The sequence below is a fragment of the Nanorana parkeri genome, unplaced genomic scaffold (assembly GCF_000935625.1).
Source record: "Nanorana parkeri isolate BGI_ZX_2015 unplaced genomic scaffold, ASM93562v1 scaffold1739, whole genome shotgun sequence".
Lineage (NCBI taxonomy): Eukaryota > Metazoa > Chordata > Amphibia > Anura > Dicroglossidae > Nanorana > Nanorana parkeri.
The window spans coordinates 148,979-174,132 of record NW_017308007.1 but is presented as its reverse complement, the minus strand read 5'-3'; the positions used below and the strand labels follow the sequence as shown (position 1 = coordinate 174,132).

The following is a 25,154-nucleotide window of genomic DNA, read 5'->3' as shown; positions in this document are numbered from 1 at the left end:
TCTGTGAAGGTTCTCATTCATCCATGTCATGGTATATCTGTAAAAAAAAAAATTCAAGGCAACTGGACTTGCTGTATTTTTCTTGAAGACGTTTCACTGGTCATCCAACCAGCGTTCTCAATTCTGAATTGAGAAAGCTGGATGGATGACCAGTGAAACGTCTTCAAGAAAAATACAGCAAGTCCAGTTGTCTTGACTTTTTTTTTTTTTTACAGATACACCATGACCCAAAAACAAAAGCATAACGTGCCACACTAGGGTGGAGGTGGGGGTGAAGCTGGAGAGAGGGAGACATGGTACCCACAGACCACTCACAGCCACCGCCCTCAAGAAGGGGGAGAGGAGGGCTGACACACTTACCAATCCTTGCAGGTTACATGAAGGACATATCTTCCCAGGACAGATTGTCTCTCTGCCGCAGCAGGGATGCTGTCAGCCAATGAGGTCACTGGGTCATATGTGCCCCCCATGAGGAACACTCACAGGCCGCCCTAAGATCCAAGACAGGGCTGTGGCAGCCAACCCCGCACGTAGCTGAGATCTGCATATGCTCGATGGATGCACTGGGGATCTATATTATCCAGCTGTTGATTGAAAGCCTTGAAGAAATGAAGAAAAATAAAAAAAATTGCTGAAGACCCAGCAGGGAAACTAGGTCCTTACTCCTTGACACTAGGCAAAAAACTGAACTGGCTCTAGCTGTTAGGGGGGTTGGCCACAGTTAAGGGCTGCCCCTAGGCTGAGCTTTTGTTTTGTGCCTACTGTCCTACTCCTGAAGGTGGCGTTATATAATCCATCCGTAGAAGATTCAAGATCTCCACCGAGTCCTTCAATGAACGGAAGAGAAATAATCTTTTTAAAAATATGTATCCAAGTTATACTCCTAATTGGTAATTCCTTTGTAAGCATTCATATAGATTATGAATTTAAAAGTGAAAACCGTTTTCGTGGTGAAAGTTTTGATGGTCTCATTAAAATATCTCACAAACATGGTATGATTAATGTCCCCAAACATAAATAAGCCATTCATTGTTTTCATACTTCACTTGCACAGCCTATAATATTCTCAAAACTTGCAGTCTACCGCAATCTATCCTGTTAAACCAGAGAAGCATATGGAACCTATGCAACTGATACTAAAAAGGCTGAATTTTGACATTGAAGTCAATGGCAGCACAGCCACGCCCCCGCAGTTCGATCAAACGCACACGGAATGCAGGCACGTTAGTGCTTCCGTTCCGGTCCAGTGCAATCTGCAAAAATAGTGCTTGCAGCGTTTCGGGTTCGATCACACTGTGGGCGGGGGGCGTGGCTGCGGTGCCATTGACATTAATGCACCACCACGCCCCCTCCCGCCCCTGAACGCAGGGAGCCGGCCGGCTTGCGTTCCAGAGGCCGAACACTCTGGAATGCAGCCTTTGTGGTGTGAAAGAGAAGAGGATCGTTATCATTTTCATTTTAAGGATCTAATTTGAATGTGTATGTCACAAAGCGCATATAGACCTTTTGGAAAAGAGGTCTATTTATAAGGCTTTGGTAGCTTGTTTGTCGGAGCCTCACAGGTTAGGTGGTGGATTGGAAAGTTGTCACAATTTTAACACATGGCTGGCTGAACATTTTTTTTTATATATTTGCACAAAGACGTTTAAGTAACAATAATGGAGACACACACGTGGTGTTTCACAAGGCCTTAATTGGTTTAAATGTATTGCAATTATATGAGAATGTACACATTTTTAATAATATTTACAAGACATTTATTGATATTTTAGGTATTTAGCGTGGCACATATTACAGTTGTTTTGGTTTGTTATTTATTTTTAATGCGTGCAGCAGGTGGTTTTAATTATCAGCGCAAGACATAATCTGTAACTTTTTTTTACAATTATTTACATAACATACTACATAGGGTATATCGCACAGTTGTTTTGGTATGTAAATAATTGTAAGCTTGTAAATCGGTGAAAGAGAGCACCCGAGGACCGCTTCCAACATCTGATTCAAGTAGTCGGACTCTAGTATACCCAAATCTCGACTCCACCTCTCCCTACACCTCAGCAAATCCTCAGGTTAAGCCACCAAGAGCAAGGTGGAGTATACCTAAGCTATTATGCCTATTCTAGTGTCAACAGCCGTAACAATGATTAAAATCAGTGTCCAGTGTCAATGAGGTGCATGCCTCAGTTGTAAAACTAAAATAAGAATTCTGTCTGCAGAGCTTGGAAAGATTTAATGACAGACCCCTCAAATACTTGATGGAGAAAGAGGAGACCAGCACTGTTCCCCAAACCCAAATCTGACCAAGATCTGCCATAGGTATCTCCATTCTACACGGTCAAAAGTTTTGGCAGTATTCAACAATAGGATTGCCCTACTACTAGTATTTATTGAAGGAATCTGAAGGTTGAAAAAATATTGCTATATGATCATAGCTGGGGATCTGGATCGAATAAAGCCCACTTAGCCTGGGTTGACGAATTTACCTAAAACCTTAGGCAACCGAATAGTCACCTGGGAAATTGTCCAGTACAAAAGACAGACCGGGATCCTTATCTGGCTTGGGAAGAACAATTATAATAGTGTTGATCATAGAGAAGGGCAACTGTGCCCTAACTGAGGCCACATTAATGACTGACAAGCGTTCTGGAAGGACAGAGCCATACAGTTTATACATTTTAAATGGAAGCTTTATTATTAGAAGCATCACTGAAAGTGGTCGAAAGATCTTCCTCTGTAAAGGTGCAACAAGGTCGGCATTATCCTCTAGCAAGAGTCTTGGTATTTAAATACTGCAAAGGCTATGGTGCTCGTATAAAACCCCACTACTAAATACATTTGCATAGAAGTTCTGAGAGGTCGAAAGCATTTTAGAGGGTGTCGTCGTCAAATGACCAAAGTTATAATATATGCTGTCTTGGTATAGTGTGTGCTGATGAATTTTAAAAAGAAAAAAGTGTCAATGTTCAAAAATAGCTTGGACCCAAAATCCCCTATCTGTTGTTTTTCTTAGTACTACTACTGGTTTTAACTTAAAATAACATCAACTTGTCTCTTTGCAGATTGAAACAACTGATAATTACAAACAATAGAATTTCATCAATTGAATTTCCTGTCACTAAGTTTGGTCAGTTTTTTTTCTTTCTTTTCTTTTTTTCTTTTCCAAAACTATGTATTAATGTTTATTTATTTTCGCTTTTATTTAGGATGCAGTACTGATTATTTTTCCTCCCTAACAAGTTTGTCAGTTGATGGCAATTATATATCACTGGTAAGATACAACGTTTATTTTACTGGTATTAATTAGTAAAATGTTTGTGTTTGCAGGTACCTAGATAGTATTTCTATTTTTTTTTTTTTAATTATTGGGAATAGACTTGAAAAGACATCCACTGAAACTAATTAGAGCTTTACATCTACATATGAAGAAAAAAAAAAAAGGAAGAAAAGCCTAAACCGAACGCTATGTCCTCTGGATTAACAGTGGGTGATTGTGGGTGTAGCGTTCTGTTTAGGCTTTTCTTCCTTTTTTTTTTTCTAATATCTCTATAGGTTGAACTCGATAGACATGTGTCTGTCTTTTTTCAACCTGACTAACTATGTGACTATGTAGCAGTTCAAAAGCAGTTGTCTTTTTCTTTTATGTGCTGTAACTAAGTTTTAATGTCTATAAAAGCTGCAGTCTTTTTGCACACCCTCACTCAGATAAAATAATGCTTATCTTACCTGTAAGTGCCATTGTGTGAGGTGTGCAAATACTGGCTGGGAACACTTTTAGACTGCAGGCTTTGCGTGTGCAGAACAATATAATTCTGTGTAGCTTCCTGTAGAGCAATAGAAATAAAATCATGCAAGTTCAGATGCAGATGGTGAGAAATCCAAGCAAATATGGTGTTTGTGGACCAATGTGGATCTTACAGAGAGTTTTGATCACAAAAAGTTAAATGCTATTTGAAACCCGGAATCAAAATAAAAAAGTTAGAGGGCACTATTCATTACCATTCCATCTTGTGCATGTGGCTTTAAAACACAAGAGTTTAAAACAAAAACAATTTAACAAAACCAGTTTACCTTTTCCTATAAGTAATTTTTAGGGATACGCCGATACCGATACCATTAAGGAAGCCAGGCGGCGTGTAATGACGCTGCACCCGGCTTCGTGATTGGCCGGGAAGCCAGCTCCATGTTCCCTCGTCACCAGGTGATGAGAAAGTATGGAGCCAGCTTTCTGGGCAATCAGGAAGCCGGGCAGTGAGTCATTACATGCCGCCTGGTTTCCTGATTGGCCAGGAAGCCAGATCCATGCTCCCTGGTGACGAGGGAGCATGGAGCCGGCTTCCCAGCCAATCAGGAAGCTGGGCGGCGTGGAATGACTCGCTTGCTGAGTTCCAGTGTCAGGATAAGTATTGGGAGCATTTATGCAAGTACGAGTAATCGCCCAAATACTCAGTATCTGCACCGATACCGATACTAGTATCAGTTTCTGTGCATCGCCAGTAGCTTTTCTTTTTTTGGAACTGGTATGATTGGTAGCAAGGTTGAAGGTTTTGTTCCCTGAGCAATTTGCCACATGTGTGCACAATAGGAAAAGCAGTTTCAGAGTGAATGCCTCTGTGACAGATGTGGGCATATTGCCCTTCTGGAAGCTCACATAAGAGATCCAGAGGAGCAGAATGCCACAATGAAGGACATTGACTACTTCTGAAGGAATTTTCTGCTCACTTACAAGACTGTTTATGGATTAGATATGGAGGATTTAGTTGGGATGATCTGGTAGGGAGCTAGGTTACTGTAGGAAATGTTAATAGTTATAATGGTCCCTAAATGGAGATATATCAAAAGAAATCGTCGATAATTAACAATTGGTCATATAAATCTCTACTCTTAAATTGACATTAAAGTCAGGAGTTAAATATTAAAAATGCATTCAAGTTCCTTAACTATTAACAAAAATGTAGCTTATTTGTGCATCATTCTGTAGATCCTCAAATCATCTCTGAATTCTGCTGACACTGTCCTTCCTTCTGGGGGGTGGCTACTTTTGTTCCCCATGGTCCCTGTGTGTGCTGTAAAGTATCCACCGCTCCAAGCTCACTTTTATGATGGACTACAATCTCATGTTTGGTTTTACTAATTTGTATTGAGATCGTAGTCTATCAAGGGAGTGAGCTTGGAGTGGTGGCTACTTTATAACACACATAGGGACTACGTGGAACAAATTTGGCCAACCTCCAGATGGAAGCACAAATTGTTAATAGGGTACTTGAAAGTATTTTTACGATTTAACTCCTCAGTTTAGTGTCACTTTAAAGAGTTATAGAAAGGCAGTAGTACTTATCTTATTCACTTTTTTTTATTGCTTTAAAAGAAAATAACAAGTAGTCAGTCAAGTTGCATATGAATGTATACAGATAAATGAATGTTTACAGGTAAGGTAGGCACAATAGGTTCATAAAATATTTGGTATCAGGAAATTTCACATTGATACAGAACCATATTCCATAAAAGAGAGGGCTAAATTGGTACAGTGCCGAACCATGGAGTAGGGCCACTAAAGAGAGAGAAGAGGAAAGACGTGTGGAAAAGAAGAAAAAAGGAATGGAGGAGAAAGTGAGGTATTGATGAACTGTATAAACAGTATGCAAATTTCACACATTCTTCATCCTTCAGAGGAGGTGGAGGAGGGGCAAGGAGGAACAAACTCTTGGTCTTCCCAGTTAATTGTAGGGGTGGGAAAGGCAGTAGTATTTCTGAGGGATTAGTTGAATTTTGATTATATACTTGTATGTTTCTCTGGTGCCTGAGAGGGAGAAATTGGTGGCTTTCTGGTGAGATCCTGGGTTTGCATCATCCAGTGAGTTTGAATAACTAAATGTGCAGAGCTACAACAATGATCAGATATAAAGAGTATAAAAAAACAGTGACTCAAACAAATGTCAGTGAAAAAAATCAATCAGGTGTAAAGTCTTGATATCTTCATAAATCTGCAAAAATTTCCAAATATAGCAATAGTGATTTATTGTTCCTTCACCAAATGCCCCATGTGCACCACACCAGATATAGGGGTGCTCACCTTATTGATAGACCCCAGCAAGAGGTCAAACCAGGCAATTCCCTTCTTAACCAGGGAGGGGGCCCTCAGCTCCAATCGCTCACAGATGTCCTCCAATGGTGTAATCAGACCAGCAAACAGATCTGTGCGACACTTCTTAAATAGGAAAGCAATAGCCTCCAATCTTTATCGATCTATAGGCCTCCTCAGTATAAGGTGTCAATGCCAGGATCGTGTTGACCGAAAAAAGAAAGCAAACACCATAGCGCGTACCATCCAAACAGAGTATGATTTATTAAAAGAAAATTACTCACATAAAAGCAGTGGTAACATAGCATGGACTATCTTTTAAGAGTATGTGCTAGAGTATCAAATGACTGCGGCCTTCAGTCGTAGAGATCAATGTAACGTCAAATGCTCCGCCCTATGTGCATTACGTCCAGCGTGACTTCATCAGGGATCAGCTGATCAATGTAACATCAAATGCTCCGCCCTATGCGCATTACGTCCAGCGTGACTTCATCAGGGATCAGCTGATTGCTGGGGTCTATCAATAAGGTGAGCACCCCTATATCTGGTGTGGTGCACATGGTGCATTTGGTGAAGGAACAAAAAATATTCATCACTATTGCTATATTTGGACATTTTTGCAGATTTATGAAGATTTAAAGACTTTACACCTGATTGATTTTTTTCACTGACATTTGTTTGAGTCACTGTTTTTTTATATTCTTTATATCTGATCATTGTTGTAGCCCGGCACATTTAGTTATTCATTTTTCACGTATACACACTCACAGTGGGTATACATTCCAGTGCCTTGTAGCTGTTAGCTTGCTTATTGGCGCAGTTCATTTTCTATATTTATTATCCAGTGGGTTTGCACCAAGCCGAGGGTCATCTCTCATAATGAGAAACCCTTAAAACCATTTAAAATGAAACCTGCAGGACATTCTGGGAATAGAATGAAATTAAATTAAACCTTCTCCTTACAGCACATTGTAACAGTTTGTATAGCTTGTATTTGTGAATTAATACTTTACTGTTCATTTGTAATCACTCAAAATGCAAGCAATTGCTTATGCCGTAACTAATCAACTGGTTGAGCAATATGTACTATACATGTATGAGGGTGAACCATATATTAATTTTGTCATGGCATTAGGGTATATTGGAAAATTCTTCCTGTAATTCATCAACTGTTATAGCTATGTTTTATACACGATATTGCCAAAAGTATTGGAACACCTGCCTTTACACGCACATGAACTTTTTTTTTTTTTAAACAAACTTTTATTCTGTTTTTGCGACTAAGCCCCCAATAGGGCTAGCCGTACCTTACCATGACATATAATACAAAGAATACAAGGTTTTCTCACAACTGCCTCGACAATTGCACCAGAAATAACAACACATTTCCCTCTTTCCATTTTTCCCGTGCTGGTTGCCCCAGTAACTATAAGCAGTACTGTATAAGCCTATTTTTGTTGCTGCTCTACTACCCTGCTATTTCACTAACCTCTATACTGGTCTCTGTGTAGCTGAATAACCGCTTAGGAAAAAGTCGAGTAGTCTAGTAATCGAACTACCAATCTTCAAGGTTAATTACCACATAAACTATAACTTTAAAGCTTCAAAGCACCTCCAGTGGCCCCAGATTTCCCGACAGTTTGTTCTTCAGGTACCATTTCTAGTATTGAAAGGGTTGCATTATGTTGGTCAGTTCCTGTTCATCAAAGGTCTCCGCTCTCGCCGAGCGTCGCGTCACTGCTGCTCCGGTGGGCGGCGCTCCGAGCAGGGTCATCTGGCAGTCTCCGGCCACCTAAATTAGGACCCGGAGACTGCCAGATGACCCCGCTCGGAGCGCCGCCCACCGGAGCAGCAGTGACACGACGCTCGGCGAGGTAAGTAAGAAGAAACCTGACCAGCTCGAGACGCTGACTCAAGTATAAGCCGAGGGGGGGCACTTTTCAGCAACAAAAATGGGCTTATACTCGAGTATATACGGTAGCCATCCTTGTCCAATATTGCACCATAGAGGGGCAGGACCATAGACAGTGCGTTAGTGAGGGACGTTCTGATCCACATTTTGGGCATCGTGACACCAACTGCTGTTGGGTAGTCCCAGCCGGACGAAAGTATGCCACATAGGCTCGGTGCATTATTTTAAACTGGGTCTCCCTCCAGGTCTCACTCACCACAAGTCTGCGAATCAGATTGTAGCCATCAACAAAACGTTCCACCAGATCCGGTGTTGGGAAGTCTTTTGACCATTCCTTGACGTTTGAGGAGGATAGGTGCGCAACGTAAGTACGCTGCAGTCCTCGGTATATATCCGATATAGAGTAAGTCTTTCCCGAAATGAGGGTCTCCAGGAAGGAGGAGACAAACAATTTTCTGGGGTCACTGGAGAACATATACCACGTGATTTGTGCTTGTAGGTAATACAGAAAATGAGAGGCAGGCAATGCATACTTTTGCGCCAGGTCTGGGAAGGATAACGGATGGAAAGTACCCTCTTGGAACAGCTGTTTCCAGAGGGTCAGCCCCTTCCTGTGCCACAACTCGTAAGCCGCGTAGTCTTCGCCCTGAGGAAACATAGGATTTCCCCGCAGAGGACATAGTGCTGACATATAAGGCGATAGGCCCAATCGGCGTCTGATCGCCCTCCATGCCAGGACCGTATCCCGGATTACCAAGTGATGGCCCAGCGGTTCTGGCAATTTGGATAATTTGCAATGTATTATGGCCCTCAAGTCCCACGGGTGCACCAGGGCCGATTCCAAATCAATGTTGGAGAATCTCAAACTGTCTGTTAGCCAGTCCACCGCGTGACGCAGTATGCATGCCAAATTATACAGTCTAATATTAGGGAAATTAGACCCCCCCTCGCTTCTCGGGAGCCAAAGCTTTTTCAATGCCACCCTCGGACGCTTTGAGCGCCATATGAAATGTACCATTGCTCTGTTGAGGTGCTGAATATCCTTATGTTTCAACAACAAAGGTACCGTCTGCAAAGGATACAGCAGCCTCACAAAGCTTGTCATTTTCACTAAATGAATCCTCCAGAAAAGCGATAGGGGCAAGCCCTGCCAATTTTGCAATTCCCGCACTATTCTATCTATAAGAGGAGGGAAATTTAAGGTGTACAAGGAAGATGGTATTTTACCTACTTTGATTCATGGGTAGGTGATGTTCCGCCGTGCCACCGCAAATGAGGAGGGATTGTCCCACGATGAGGTCGACATAGCCGCCAGAGGCAATATCTCACTTTTGGAGTAATTTATTCGGAGCCCTGAGAAAGTGCTGAAGGTATCAAAGAGGGTCTGTATAGTCAGTACATCCTCTCGCGGTCGGGATGTAAACAGTAAGATGTCGTCGGCGAAAAGGGAGACACGTAGTTCCTCTTTCCCGATCAGTATGCCCTGCAGTGTGTTAGTTCGTAATATATATCTAGCTAGCGGTTCCAGTGCTAAGTTGAACAAAAGTGGGGATAGCGGGCATCCCTGTCGTGTTCCCTTGTGTAGTCTTATTGGTCTGGAAAGAGCTCCCTGGGTCCATTCCCTCGCAGTAGGGGAGGAGTACATCTTTTGTATCAACGATAGGAATTTACCCCGGAACCCCAGCGTGGACATGACCTTAAATAGCCAGTCCAAGTTCACATTATCGAACGCCTTTTCCGCATCAAGAGTCACTATGGCATACTCCTGTGCGGGAAATGCCTTTGCTTGTTCGAGAGCAAGGATGACCCTCCTCAGGTTCATGACAGCCGCTCTGCCTTTCACAAATCCCACTTGTGCTGGGTGTATGAGGCTGGGCATTACCTCCGCCAACCTACTAGCAAGTATTTTGGATAGAATCTTTGCGTCGACGTTAATAAGCGAGATAGGCCGATATGAACCCGGGTTGGTCAAATCCTTCCCCGGTTTGGGTATAAGTTTGATGTACGCCTCCCTTCCTGTGGGAAAATAATTCCCTTCTGTCCACATGTGCATGTAAAGGGTCTGTAGGGTGCCTGAGACATCACTCTTGAGTATCTTAAAGAATTCTGCTGTAAACCCATCCGGGCCCGGGGCCTTGTATCCTACCAAGGAATGGATGACTGTTTCTATGTCTCCTATCGTTATATCAGCGTTGAGGGTGTGAAGTTGTTCCTCCTCTAGTGTGGGCAGCGTAACCTGTCCTAAGAATTGATCTGCTGCCTCCTTGTCCATGTCATCTTTGGCATACAGCGCCGCATAATAATCCTCCAGGGCTCCGTTTATAGCCGAGGGGTCCGTTAGGAGCGTTCCTGCCTTGTCCTGTAGCACAAATATGTGTTGTGGGGAGTGTCTCCCATTTACTAACCTGGCCATCAGTTTCCCTGCCTTGTTGCCAAACTTGTGAAGATTGAGATCCATGTATGAGGCCTTCATGCGTTCATATCTGTCCGCCCATAGGTTAAAGGTCTGTTTGGCCTGTTCCCATGATGCTGTTGAGGTCAGGCCCAGATCCGTGAATAGTTTCCTCTGGGCCAGTCTAACCGCCTCACTAGCCTCCTTAAAGGCCGCTACAGTTTTCCTTTTATGTGCGGACGTATATGACATGATTCTGCCCCGGAGGTAAGCTTTACCCACTTCCCAGAACAGCGTGGGGGAGTCTAAATGTTGGCTATTGACTTCTGCATAGTCCCGCCAAGAAGTGCGGAGAAAGTGGCAAAAATACTCATTAGATTTGAGGTACCCTGGGAAGCGCCACAAGATATTATTGGCTACCTTTGGAGCAACTGAGAGCTCCAGTGATACGGGGGCATGATCAGATATAACTATAGCATGCAGGTCTGACGAGCGAACCATTGGTAGCAAAGGGTTCGTGCAGAGCAGATAATCTAAGCAAGCTAAGCACCCATGTACGCTAGAGAAATGAGTGAAATCGGACTCCAGAGGATGCAAGATCCTCCACATGTCCTGTAGTCCCAAAGCCGAGGCCACCTCCGCCAGGGGGGATTGTGTTGTTGAACAGTTGGGCTGCCGGGTGCCGTGAGAGGTGGGCGATCTTTTCCTATCCTCTATATTATTCATGGTGCAAATAAAGTCTCCCCCCACCCAGGTGGTGTAAGTTGGTAGTTTTTGCTAACCAGGACCATAATTGCATGAAATGTGATTTGGTCGGTGAGTTGTGCATGTAGATATTTGAAATCGCCAACTCCACATCAAAATATTTGAGATAAATCGTGAGCATGCATCCTTCGTCGTAATGCTCGATCCTGTCCACCTGGCAGGGGAGTCTCCTATGCAACAGAATCGCCACTCCCGCCCGCCTCCCCTCTGAGGGAGAGCCAAACACTTCCCCCACCCATAGTTTTTTGAGTCTGTGCATATCCTCCTCTCGGAGGTGAGTCTCCTGTAGGAGCGCTATGTCCGCGTTCATGCGTTTGAGATGCCTCAGTACCATATGTCGTTTATGTGGAGAACGCAACCCCTTAACATTCCACGACACTACTTTTATGAATTCTTTCGCTTCAGATGACATGGACAAGCGGGCGTGTTTCTACCTTTGGCATCTGCCATGGGCAATGCCCCCTGGGGTAGTGCACTCACCTGGTAGATCGGCAGCTGTAGACCTAGGGTCAGTTGATAGGGAGGGATATTGATCTGCAGGGCACGGCCGGGCATCACCTCACCCGGGGCATCGCAACACCAAAGTCCTATAGGGCAACCAGCAAAATGGGAAAAATTAAAGTTAACTGCAATAACAATCAACATGAACTTGTAAACTCTATAAAACAAAAAACATCTTAGTAATGACTCCACTTTTTTCCTATGTGGGCAAGATGAGCTTCACGCTACCACCATCCTGTGCCACATAAGAAATAGGTCCAACAAAAGCAAAGCTTCCCGCCCTTAGTCAATCTCAGAACTCCGTTTTTATCTATATGAAATCATAGTGTCCCTTTGTTGTCTTCAGCGGTATCGATATTTTCGCGGTGTGCCTCTATTGCGTTTAGAGGATCTAGCAGTTTTGCGTGGGGATCTGATGGGTTCGGCCGCTTTAGAGGGAGACCCAGTGTCTAGATTCATTGAGTTGAGAAAGGATTCTGCTTCCGCTGGGTCCAGATAGAAACATTTTCTGCCCGTTTCTACATGTAGAGTGGCCGGGTACGCCAATGTGAATCGTATGCGCTTTTGATATAACACATAGCATATCTTGTTGAAGGCCTTACGCTTCCTTGCGACTTCCGCCGAGTAATCTGCGAAGACCAGAAGCTTGTGGCCGTCTACCTCAAGGGAACGAGAGGCTCGGTACTTCTGCATGAGAAGAAATGTTTCTGCATAGTTAAGATAGCGGACGATAACAGGCCTGGGACTCGTTCTGTCCGGGTGTATCTGCCCCAGTCTGTGTGCTCGCTCCACTACACACATAGCGTCGAGGCCTAGGGCCTCAGGGAGGGCGGTACAACACAATTCTGACAGTACTTGCGGTTTGTAGGTTTCTGGAAGCCCGATAATCCTCAGATTGTTTCTCCTGGACCAATTCTCTAGGTCGTCGATTTTTTCCAGAAGACCCTGGGAGATGTCCTCAAATGCTGCCACTTTAGTACTGGCTTCCAGCACCTCTTCTTCCAGGATGGATATTCGTTGTTCCGCCTCTTTAAGAGATCGGGCCTGCTGGGACACCTCAGCCTGTATGTGTGAGAGGCCCTGCTGTATGGCTGCTTCCACCACAGATGTGATGGTGGGTTTGAGCAGATTAGCCACAGCCAGGGCTATGCACTCATATGCTGCCTCATCTAGGGTCAGGTCGTGGGTGAGGGAGGGTGAAGAGGCCTGCTGCTCATCCGCGCTGCCAGCCGGCGCCATCTTGGATCCCCTGGCCGTTTGTGAGTCACAGCTCCCTCGGGGCACCGATTGCGAACGGGACTTTCCCCCCGCCAGGAAACGGTCCATTGCCAATCGGGCTGCTCCCCGGTTCAGGGGGTGAGTAGGGTGGCCGTTTTCGCCGGTTTTTAAAACAGGTTTGTGGCCGCGTGGTTGCCGGAGCGCGGTCTCCTCGCTGCCTCTCACATGGGCGCCGGAACCGGAAGTCCACATGAACTTTAATGGCATCCCAGTCTTAGTCCGTAGGGTTCAATATTGAGTTGGCCCACCCTTTGCAGCTTCAACTCTTCTGGGAAGGCTGTCCACAAGGTTTAGGAGTGTGTATATGGGAATGTTTGACCATTCTTCCAGAAACGCATTTGTGAGGTCAGGTACTGATGTTGGATGAGAATGCCTGGATCGCAGTCTCCGCTCTAATTCATCCCAAAGGTGTTCTATTGGGTTGAGGTCAGAACTCTGTGCAGGCCAGTCAAGTTCCTCCACCCCCAACTCGTTCATCCATGTCTTTATGGACCTTGCTTTGTGCAATGGTGCGCAGTCATGTTGGAACATAAAGGGGCCATCCCCAAACTGTTCTCGCAAAGTTGGGAGCATGAAATTTACAAAATGTCTTAGTATGCTGATGCCTTAAGAGTTCCCTTCACTGGAACTAAGGGACCAAGCCCAGCCCCTGAAAAACAACCCCACACCATAATCCCCCTTCCACCAAACTTTACATTTGGCACAATGCAGTCAGGCAAGTACCTTTCTCCTGGCAACCGCCAAACCCAGACATGTCCATGTGATTCGCCACTACAGAGAACACGTCTCCACTTCTCTAGAGTCCAGTGGCGGCATGCTTTACACCACTGCATCTGATGCTGTGCATTGCACTTGGTGAAGTAAGGCTTGGATGCAGCTGCTGGGCCATGGAAACCCATTCCATGAAGCTCTCTATGCACTGTTGTTGTGCCAATCTGAAGGCCACACGAAGTTTGGAGGTCTGTAGCTATTGACTCGGCAGACAGTTGGTGACGTCTCTGCGCTTCAGCATGCGCTGACCCTGTTCTGTCATTTTACGTGGCCTACCACTTCATAGCTGAGTTGCTGTTCTTCCCAGTTGCTTCTACTTTGTTATAATACCACTAACAGTTGACCGTGGAATATTTAGTAGCAAGGAAATTTCACAGGAACACCTGAATCCAATGGTGTCCCAATACTTTTGGCAATATAGTTTGTGTTTTTTTAAAATTGGGACTATGGCATGTCCAATATAGCGGTTCACTTGGTGTATAGTTAAACACTGTTATGCAAAGAAATTTGTGTGAATATTGGAATAACTACATGGAGTGTCCAACACCTACATTTACTTGCCATCCAGTGCCCAAAACCTGGCAGAACATATAGTGAAATAACTGTACCTTCAAGTGATTATTTTTAATATTAGGCTTCCACATACAGGATGCTCCTGCCACTCATCAAAGCGTTCCAGCCACACATTGCAAACCCTGTACAAACTTGTAAGAGAGCATATAATTCTGTACTTTAATTCAAGAGGAGTATTGCATATATATATGTGTATAACTGCATTAGAATAATCCAGAAGCTCTGTTAACTCTCTTACTTTTTTTGCACACATGTTATAATCCACATTTTAGGCTTGAAAATGACTTTTTATTTTATTCTTTATTGACTGAAACAGTGGCAAAATTTACAATAAGTGAGCAAGAGGTAAGTGTACAAAGTCCACAGACTCCACAATAAAATGGACTACACCGTATTACACCTATATAACCAGACTTATAAAGTCATATCTGTACAGTCGTAAACCAGCTCAGTACAATATTTTGGTTCATCCACAAATCTACGCAATACTATATCTCTGTACAATGAAGCTCCGCGACTATGTACTATTCCTGAGAGTAGCTGTGTCTTATGGTCAAAGAAAAAGCAGTAGAAAGAAAGAACCTAGAAAAAGAATAGAGGGGTGGGTCCCAGCTGTATCCGACGCACCCATTAGGGGTCCTAGTTTCCCTGGGGGGCTACTACCTATTGAGCGAGCCAAGGGAAGGTATACCTTTTGAAGACTGTCAAGGATGTCCAGGGGAAGGAATCTCTGTCGTATCGTCCTGAGAGAGCGGGAGATGGCATTGTGCAGAGGTTCTGTAGCACAACCAAGGCCCCCAGGTGGCATTAAATTGGGCTTCCGTATTTTTCAGTGAAGCTGTTAGGTCCTCAAGCAGGTAAGTATCCTGGACTCTGGAGAGCCACAACCGGACTGTGGGAGGGTGGGAGTCCCGCCACTTCAGGGGTATACACGCTCTGGCAGCATTCAACAGATGGTGTGTTAAAGAGTGTCTATATCTGGAGATCGAGTGTTTGGTCAGATGAAGCAAGCAGGCAGCTGGGTCACCCCTGAGGTCTGCACCTGTCAGAGTCTCAATTATCCCCAGTACCCGCTCTCAGAAGGATTGTATCTCAGGGCAGGTCCAGAAAACATGCAACATCGTACTAGATGCCCCCTCCACCCCCCTCCCCCCACATCTCCGACACAAGCCCGGAATGGTGCATCACTAGTAGGAACCTGTAATCGTTTGTATAATTGGGATACCGCGTGACGTGTAGGAAGACTGCCCAAACATAACTGTTCGAAAACTGTCAGTGGCCTGTCCAGGTGAGTCGTATTCGGAACAGCCCTAAGAAAGTGTCGCAGTGAGAGGGAGCTCCAGAAATCCAGAGGGGGGTCCGTGAGGGACTGTATGGCTGGAATTGGCAACCAGTCCTCGATCCGCCTGAAGTCTCGCAAACGGAATTTGTAAGCACAAAGGAGAGCCCGGCGCATACGACCGTTTTCAGAACCTGCAGAGAAATCGGTGTCCCCCGAGGACGGGATTCAGAGGCGAGGGGGCCGGTGACAAGCTGGAGGGCCCTAAGACCTTTCGCGGCACTCTCGGAGTCGTAGACACCAGTGGGTGAGATTTGACCTCCGTGGGTAGGGGAGAGGACAGCCACGGGAGACCCTCGATTGGGAGGTTGAATACACTCCGTTCCATTGCCACCCATCCATCCCTTGCCCTCCCGACGGAGGCACCATTCAAGAAGCCTGGACAAGTGTATGGCTGAGTAATAGGTAGACATAGCCGGCAGTCCCACTTCCCCTCTGTCTCTGGGAAGGGAAAGGATACCTTCAATAAACCTCTAAATACTATAGTGATCAATAAATAATTCTCAGAAACAATCAAAAATGTGCAAATTAGTGCAAAAAGTGCAAGAAAGTTTGGTGCATCACATTCATAAAAACTATAAACATAACATGATCATATTAATGTGAATTCATAAATACATCGGTGGAATAGGTATATAAATCAACCAGATAAATATACTTAAAAAGCAGTAATCAAAAGTTCATAAAGTGATGAGTGAAAAGTTCATAAGTGAAATAATCCATAAATATAATGAATAATCCATAGTCTGATCCAAAGCATGCTCAGTGCCAGTGCTTTAATTCTCCTTGTGCCACACAAGAACCCCCCGGGGAATGCACACTCACCGCACATCCATGGCTGAACAGACAGCCTGAAGCCAGTGTTAAATCATAGGTTCCCAGCGTCTTCCTCGTATGTTGCATAAGCAGCGTCCCGCAAATAGCAATAAAATCAAAAGGAACTCCTCATTGTGTAGTACAATTTCCACTCGCCTTCCATTTGGCGAGTAAAAATAAAGTGAGGGAGTGGAAATTTGGGTCTCCAAGTACCGGACCGCAGACCAACTCCGCGAGCCGGTACTATGTGGCCCGCAACCAGCTGACATGTCAGGCACACAGTCGCAGACCGCGTACCTGACTTGCGGGAGCAGCTCCACGGTCTGCATCTGTGTCGGATGCAGACCGCAGAGCAGCTCCTGTCAGCTCTGGCTTCCATCGGCCGGAGCTCTGACAGTAGGGAGCTCCGGCCGAAAGAAAGGATGTATGTGAGGAGGATCGATCCCTGGTTATCTGGGAGTGATTACTGAGGTCTGCTGCAGACCTCAGTAATCACCCCCAGATAACCAGGGAATCGATCCTGCTCACAGCCTCCTCCCTGCAAAGATGTGAACAGGTGAGGGGGGGGAGGGTTGAGTGTATTATTGTAACGTTGAGAAGTGTATTATTGTGTTTTAAGCTGCCCATACACCTTACAATCATCGCACAACCTTCATTATGCGATGGTTATAAGGGCATTAAAATCTCGTACGATCTGCCCATTTTGGACAGGCAGATCATACCTTCGATCATCGCAAGCCCTCCCCGCTGACATTCGTCTTCCGACCACGCCACCAACCCGCCAAAAATCGTACGATTTTCGGCAGGTTTTCCAGCGTGCTTGGAAGACGAAAGTCGTATGACCTTACAGTAGAAGCGGTCGCACGCTGCCCATCGTACAATTATCGTACAATAATTGGCAGGTGTATGGGCACCTTTAGTGTATGTGTATATGAGGCCCTATTCACACCTACAGTATATTTCAGGTGTGATTAGAGATTCCTGTGTCAGGAACTTGCGTTTTCCTGCAGCAGGAATCCCGAATCCGCCTTTTACAAGCGGCAACTATCATAAGATAAGAATTATCATAAGATTATTTAAGAGGATGTGTTTAGGGGCGGAGTTAAGGCCGGGGCAGGGTAAGGGTTAGGTGGGGCAACTGGTGGCTAGTAACTCTTAAGGCCTGGCTAGTAGCTCAGGACTTGAAATTTTGAGCCCTGGTGTAACGTCATTAAAAATAAAGAGAGAAGGTTTTCGGGATCGAGGAGGAGTAGAAGAGGGTGTAGAGGGGGGAGGAAGATACTATGTCAGAAAGGACAGGAGGCTATAGGTGAAGACATTTGTAATTTGAGCTCTGCTAAATTAACTAAGAATGATGAACGAGTCCTTAATCTAGGTCTAAAATATGCCCCAGTAAACAAACCTAAGTAGGTTCGATACTTATATTGATATTCAAAAATATATTAGGAAATTAAATATCAAGAAATATTATTCGACCCTACCAGAACTACCCAAGACTACTAAGCCATTAAATTCCAGGAGTTTTATACAAACCGCATTAAAAAATCAATCGGTTTTTAATCCTAAAATCACTGCCAATTATTTTGTGGAGGTTTTTAAGAATCTTTTATAGAGGAAGATGTTAGAGCCCTTTAATTTCACAATGTCCAAAATAAAGCTTTTATAGACAAAGGAATTCAAATGCTTGAGGATAGAAAGGATGTTGTAGTGAGGCCTGCTGACAAGGGGGGAGAGGTTGTCATAATGGATAAGTAATATTATGAAAAGGAGATGTGGAATATCATACTTACAAGACATTAAAGAAGAACCCCACAACTGAATTCAGGAAGGAGCTAGAAAAATGAATGGAGCATTCAAAAAGGAACTTCTAACTAAAAAAGAAAAGAACTACTTAATACCCTCGATGAATCGTACCCCTATTATATATTTTTTACAGAAGATTCACAACAATTTGGAGACACCACCTTGGAGACCTATAGTCAGTGGTATTAATTCCCTGACTGCAAGACTTGGAGAGTATATAGATTGTCATTTACAGCCACTAGTGGGCCAAACCAAGGCCGCCTTCAAGGATACCAAAGATATCCTGAATATCCTTGAGGGGTTCAAGGTGAATGATGACACTATACTAGCCACCATTGATGTTGCCTCCCTTTACACTGTGATCCCACATCAAAAAGGTTTAGAGGCAGTAGATTGGGCATTTAAAGCACTGAGCCATTATAAAAAGGAACAGAAGAAATGTATTTTAGATTGCCTAGATTTTAAAATGTCCAGGAATTTCTTCTGGTACAAAAATGACTATTATCTTCAGCAGAGAGGGGTTTAGTGAGAAAAAAAAGGGAAAAAAATTAAGTTCCCCCCCAAAAAAATTTAAGTTACACATAAAAAAGAATAAAAAAAATGTTTTAAAGTCCCCCCCCTCGGGGGCGCATACGTGCTAAAAAGACGATTGCGCCCATAACGCCGCACATGTTACATATCGCCGCGAACGTCGGAGTGAGAGCAATAATTCTAGGGCCATCAATCAATGATAACACTAAACTGATGAGCGGTAAAAGCTTTTAAAGTGTCGCCTATGGCCACTTTTGGGTATGGTAGTTTTCTGCGATTTTGCCGGCGCGCGCAATTTTAAAGCTTGACATGTTTGGTGTCTATTTACCCGATGTGACCCCATCAAAAAACTGGATAATAATAAATGTTTCCTAACAATGTAAAAAAAACTTTTTTTTCCAAAATTTTCTGTAATTTTTCCTAATTATAGTAAAAAATAAAAACCCCAGTGGTGTTTAAATACCACCAAAAGAAAGCTCTATCTGTCCCCAAAAAATGGTATAAAATTCATTTCAGTACAGTGTTGCATGACGCAATAAATGCCAGTCAAAGAACCGCAGAGCTGAATACTGAAAAATGGCTTGGCCAGGACGGGGGTCTAAACACCTGGTCTTGAAGTGGTTAAAAGGCATTGGCATATCTTAAAGAGAGATAAAACTTTGGGACCGCTATTACCAAATAGACCTAAAATTATTTCTAGAAGGGCACCTAACTTAAAAACACGACTGGCAAAAACCTGGACCCACCTGAACATAAAAACACCTTTTTTTAGGGTAAAGGGGTTTTACCCATGTAAATATTGTATTAGTTGCAGGACCATAGGAGCCAGAAAGAAAATAACCTCCTTCAAGTCTAACATTAATGATAAAGAATATGAAATAAAGAAATATATCATGTCATAGCAGATTCGTCACCTACTTGAGTGCCCTTGTGGACTACAGTATATTGGGAGAACCAGTAGGGAACTCGAAAAAAATGAAGGAACATGTAAATAACATTAAAAAGGGTTTTAAGAATCGCAGTCTATCTAGACATTTTAAATTTTTCCATAACTGTGATCCTAAATGTTATAAAATAGTAGGGATTGACAGAGTAGAAAAACATTGGAGAGGTACCAACCTCACCCGTAAAATCTCTCAAAATGAATCCAAATGGATTTTTACATTGGACACTATGGCCCCTAAGGGGCTCAACATTGACTTCGACCTCAATTGTTTCCTGAGTAATAAATAGGTTCATTACTAGGGAATAACTAAACACCTTCGTATTCTTTATATATATCCCATTAAATGTTCTTGTTTTATTTTAATCTCTAAATATTTTAATATATTTTAATTCAATTTACTCTGACAATTAGCTTAATTAGTGGTCAGATTAAGGTATTAATGTCATCATGGTTTTATATTATCATAACTTTAGTTCCCTATTTACCAGAAACTGTTACAGACTTTCATTGAGGTTTCCTTACTGTTATGTATAGGATTAATGGTTTCAGTGATGGCTATGGTGATTTAAGAGAAAGGGGGACATCTAGTGGTAGCTTTTGAAAATGTGGCGTGTCATTTGTTAGAAATAGATTGAATGCTGTGGCCTGGGTAGACCTGTTGTTCCCTTGAAGACGTCCCAGTGACGAAACAGGGCGGGGGCGGTCTACCTGACGCCACGGCAAATGCGGAAGTAAGGACGAGAGCTTTGGAGTTACCGGTCGGTTATTTTTAATTGATATGAGCGTTTTTATTATATTTTTAATAAAGTTTTCCAAATGTACTACGCAATGAGGAGTTCCTTTTGATTTTTATTGCGATTTGTGGGACGCTGCTTATGCAACATACAAGGAAGACGCTGGGAACCTATGATTTAACACTGGCTTCAGGCTATCTGTTCAGCCATGGACGTGCGGTGAGTGCACATTCCCCGGGGGGTTCTTGTGTGGCACAAGGAGAATTAAAGCACTGGCACTGAGCATGCTTTGGATCAGACTATGGATTATTCATTATATTTATGGATTATTTCACTTATGAACTTTTCACTCATCACTTTATGAACTTTTGATTACTGCTTTTTAAGTATATTTATCTGGTTGATTTATATACCTATTCCACCGATGTATTTATGAATTCACATTAATATGATCATGTTATGTTTATAGTTTTTATGAATGTGATGCACCAAACTTTCTTGCACTTTTTGCACTAATTTGCACATTTTTGATTAAGTGTTTCTGAGAATTATTTATTGATCACTATAATATTTAGAGGTTTATTAAGGGATACTTAGCGCTGCATAATTAATTTCCACTCTTTGGACCCATTTGACTTGATTGTGGCAGGTTTGTAATCCATGCAAGGGATGGCATCCCGGATGTCCTGAAATATTGCTCTATGGAGTCCACTGGTGACTGTCCCTGAAAGAGAGAGGGTGCAGACCCCAGGTTGTACAGGGACTCATAATACGATTTAAATTCAGCCGCAATATCCGCAGACACCAGAGGAAGTGACCACATGGGAAATATATGACCGTCCCGGGGATCCTCTAAGAGCGTTGGCCAGCAGCCTCCCAAGTTTGTCTGAGTATTCTTAAAGAGTCCTACGACCCCTAAGCAATCGGCCCTTGACCCTCTGAAAGAATAGAGCGTTCAGTTCAGTCCAGTCCGGACCTCCAACAGTTCTGCCCCCGCTCCTACAGCCTGGGATCTCTTGTGCAGACCCTCCAATACACGTAGGTGATACAACAGAAACGAGATCCTAGAGGTCATTTCCCTTTTCTTCCGTGCACCATGTTTATGAGTATCCCCCTCACAACACATGTATGAGGCTCCCATATAATGAATGGGGGAGCTGAGGAGGGGGCATTGGTGGCGAAAAAGGCTCTCAGTTCGGTATCCAGGTCAGCCTTGACCAATGGGTCTTGCAAAAGCGACTAATTGAGTCTCCACGACGGACAGGGAGATCTCGGGGCTAGCAAGTCAAGGGTCAGGTGTAAAGGTGCGTGGTCTGACAGCAATATGTTGTCTATGGAGGCTCCCCCTATCAAGGAGAGGTCCTTGTGTTGTACAAACAGGTAGTCTATGTGTGAGCATCTCTGGTGAGTAGCGGAGAAATATGTAAACTCCTTCCCCCTGGGATGGCAAAACCGCCAGGTATCTACTAAATGAAGAAGGTGAAATTCCGCCTTCAGTTTCTTCAAGTATGCATAAGAAAGATGGGAGGTCCCCGTTGAGACATCCCATAGCGGGTCCAGCGGGAAGTTGAGGTCCCCCCAGAATCAAGACCCCCTTCATAAACTCCAAAAGTCGGGGTACCAGAGCCTGCATGAACCCCAAGTGGTCAGTGTTCGGGAAGTAAACATTGGTAAGTGTGACCTGAGTGTCACCAAGTTTCCCCTTAAGGAGGATATATCTCCCGTTAATGTCCAACAACTGGCTCCCAAAAGTCCAGGGGACATCCCTGGACAATAGTATGCTCACTCCCTTGGATCCTTGGATTTGGAAAGGGGGAGGGGCAGTGATATGACCATGGGAAGTCCCTATTGATAAGTTTGTGAATTTTATCATGTTGGAAATGGGTTTCTTGAATAAATACCACCTGGGAGCGTGAACTCCTGAGGTCAGACAGCAGTCTGGACCGCTTCTCTGGGATATTAAGCCCCTGGACATTCAGAGAGGTCACTACAAGAGGCCCCATGACCGCGGGGTCCGGCCAGAACCCTGAATTAAAAAGTTAGGTACAGGGGAAGGTGAATAGAAATGAGGAGAAGAGGTGAAGGTGTGGGGGGAGGAAAGGAATCAGAAGGGTGTCAGAGATGCAGAAGAGGATCACGAGAGACAGCAAATGTCGTTAAACAGAACGTTCTTCCACGGCTCCTGTACCCTTTACAGACCCTCCCTATTTTTATTCCCAGAGCTTTTTTAGCCTCTGTTCAATCGGTCATTACTAAGTTTGTGTGGGCCAGCCAGGATCAAACACTCCATTTTACGACGTCCCAAACCACACAGAGGTCTGGCTCTACCAGATGTCTATTTATACTACCTCGCGGCACATCTTTCTAGAATTATAGACTGGTGCAGACACGGTGAGTTCGAGGCCTGGGTGGAGGTGGAACAGTCCTTTTCCTTCATTCCTCTGTGGACTCTTCCTTGGTGTTTACGTTCCATCCCGAGACACCTTCAGCTACACCCGACTATGGGCCCCACTTTGAAAGTAGCTAAAGTGGCCTTTGATTCCAAAGGAATATCGATTTCCCTCTCCCCTTTACACCCAATTATTGGGACACCGGACTTCTCTCCCGGCCTACAGGATGCGGTGTTCCTACGTTTGGGGAGGCAGGATAAGTTTAGAGCCTTCCACTTTTTCCGCGGACGCGCATGGCCCTCTTTCCCCGAACTCACTTCAGATCCCTCTTTGACGATATTGGGTTTTTGGAGACTACGCCAATTGACACACTACCTTTCCTCGCTGCCTTCTCTGATTTTATTCTCTAGGCCGCTATCTTCGTTTGAATGGGAATGCACTACGGCGGGCCCCCTATCTAAAACATTATTCCTCTGTTACAAACTGCTTATTCTCCCGGACCTTGATCAACATCTACCTTTCCTCGAGGGGTGGGAGAGGGACCTGGGGGTTCAGTTCACCCCTGCCGAAAGATCTAGGATTCTGCAACTCTCCCTGGGGTCGTCTATCTGCAACAGATACCAGAAAGCTGCATATAAGATATTGACCAGGCTGTCCCTCTCCGGCTGACATATATCATGTTTTTTGGTCCTGCCTATTACTCTTGAACTTTTGGACCCAGGTCAGAGACATAATGCAGAAATTTACTGACAGAAATATACCATTGGACCCGGCTTTTTTCTTGCTACACCACAGTAACAGCCCCTTGAAGGCATATAGACAGTCCATCCTTGTTCACCTAGTGAACGCGGCGTGGGCCTGTGTCCCCTTTTAATGGAAGCAGTCCTCACCACCTACCATACGACAGTGGCTCCAACGGGTTAATAATGTTAAACATATGGAAGATCTCACTAGATCCATAAAGGGAATGGTGTCTAGGTTCTCCTCCACATGGTTCTACTGGACTGAATTCCTCGATTCTACTGAACACAGCAATTAAAACATATCACATGCGCATTAAAACACATATCACACACACACGCATTCAAACACACATCATACACACTCATTCAAAAACACAAATATCACACACACACACACAATAGAAAAACACACATGACATGTAATTAAACATACACACACACTCATCACACACGCATTAAAACACACACATCACACATTCATTAAAAAAATACACACACATCACACACGTAATGAAACACACACATCGCACAAGCATTAAAACACACACTTCACACACATATCACCCACACTTATTAAAAAAGCACACACTCAATAAAACACACATCACACACTCAATAAAACACATACACATCACACACTTATTAAAAACCCACACACATCACACACTTATTAAAAACACACGCATATCTTCATTAAAAAACACACTTCACAGTGCATCCCAGAAGCCACGGGGCCAGAAAATGTACATGCTACGGTTGTGGCGATCTTCAACACCCTATTGGGTAATTTCCCTAATACAGTGATTGAATTGGACAGAGCCTTGGGCCCTAAATCCAATGATCCAGACCGGCCGCGTGACATTATCTGCAGATTACATACATTTCCAGTCAAGTAAGGAAATACTCCGGAAAGTCTGGACCCAGGGAACCTTGGCCTTTGATAGAGCTACAGATCGAGTTCTACCTGATCTATCCAGGGTGACGCTACAGCCTGGGCTACTCCTGCATGCCCCCCCTAGAAAGCCTGCCGGAAGCAGATATTTTTTCTATAGAGACTTCTGCGCTCGATTACTCTTAAAAAAAACTGGGCGTTCCTCCTTACAGCTGCTCACTTACATTGGCTGCATGAGCCTGCATTAATATTATTCAAATATGTGAAGCAGCGCTGTCACCCAACATAGTAAACAAATAATGTGTGCAAAAACCAAATATAACAGCGAACAATACTTCTGTGGAAAAAAAATATATTCAAATTCAATCTTCTTATCCAACTGTTTGTGTAAGTGAAAGGTAATTATCTTCAAGTCTTCAGGTCTCAAAATTGACTAGTAAAGTAGCAAACGTCCTGTGTCAGTGTATTAAACACATAATTGAAACAAAGTGTCCATGAAATCGTTAAATGCAGACAGCTCTCTCAAATCTTAATGTATGAAATAAAACAGAGGGGAAAAAAAAAACCAACAGGGAAAAATGTGTGCAGTATTCTTAGTCTTTCTTTGTGTGTCACTCTGTCTACTCTTGTTATTTCTTGTGTATGATCTTTAACTACCTCCCGGCCGGCTGCTGTGTATACACGGCCGG

General features: G+C 43.9%; 1 protein-coding gene across 1 annotated transcript in view; it reads left to right on the top strand.

Moving 5' to 3' along the window:
* The window catches only part of TBCE (tubulin folding cofactor E), a 203,695-nt gene that overhangs the window by 118,462 nt on the left and 60,079 nt on the right, over positions 1-25,154 (top strand). Inside the window, exons 9-10 of the mRNA XM_018571352.1 lie at positions 3,060-3,124; positions 3,204-3,268. Coding sequence (XP_018426854.1) covers positions 3,060-3,124; positions 3,204-3,268 — 130 coding nt within the window. The remainder of the gene's footprint in view (positions 1-3,059; positions 3,125-3,203; positions 3,269-25,154) is intronic.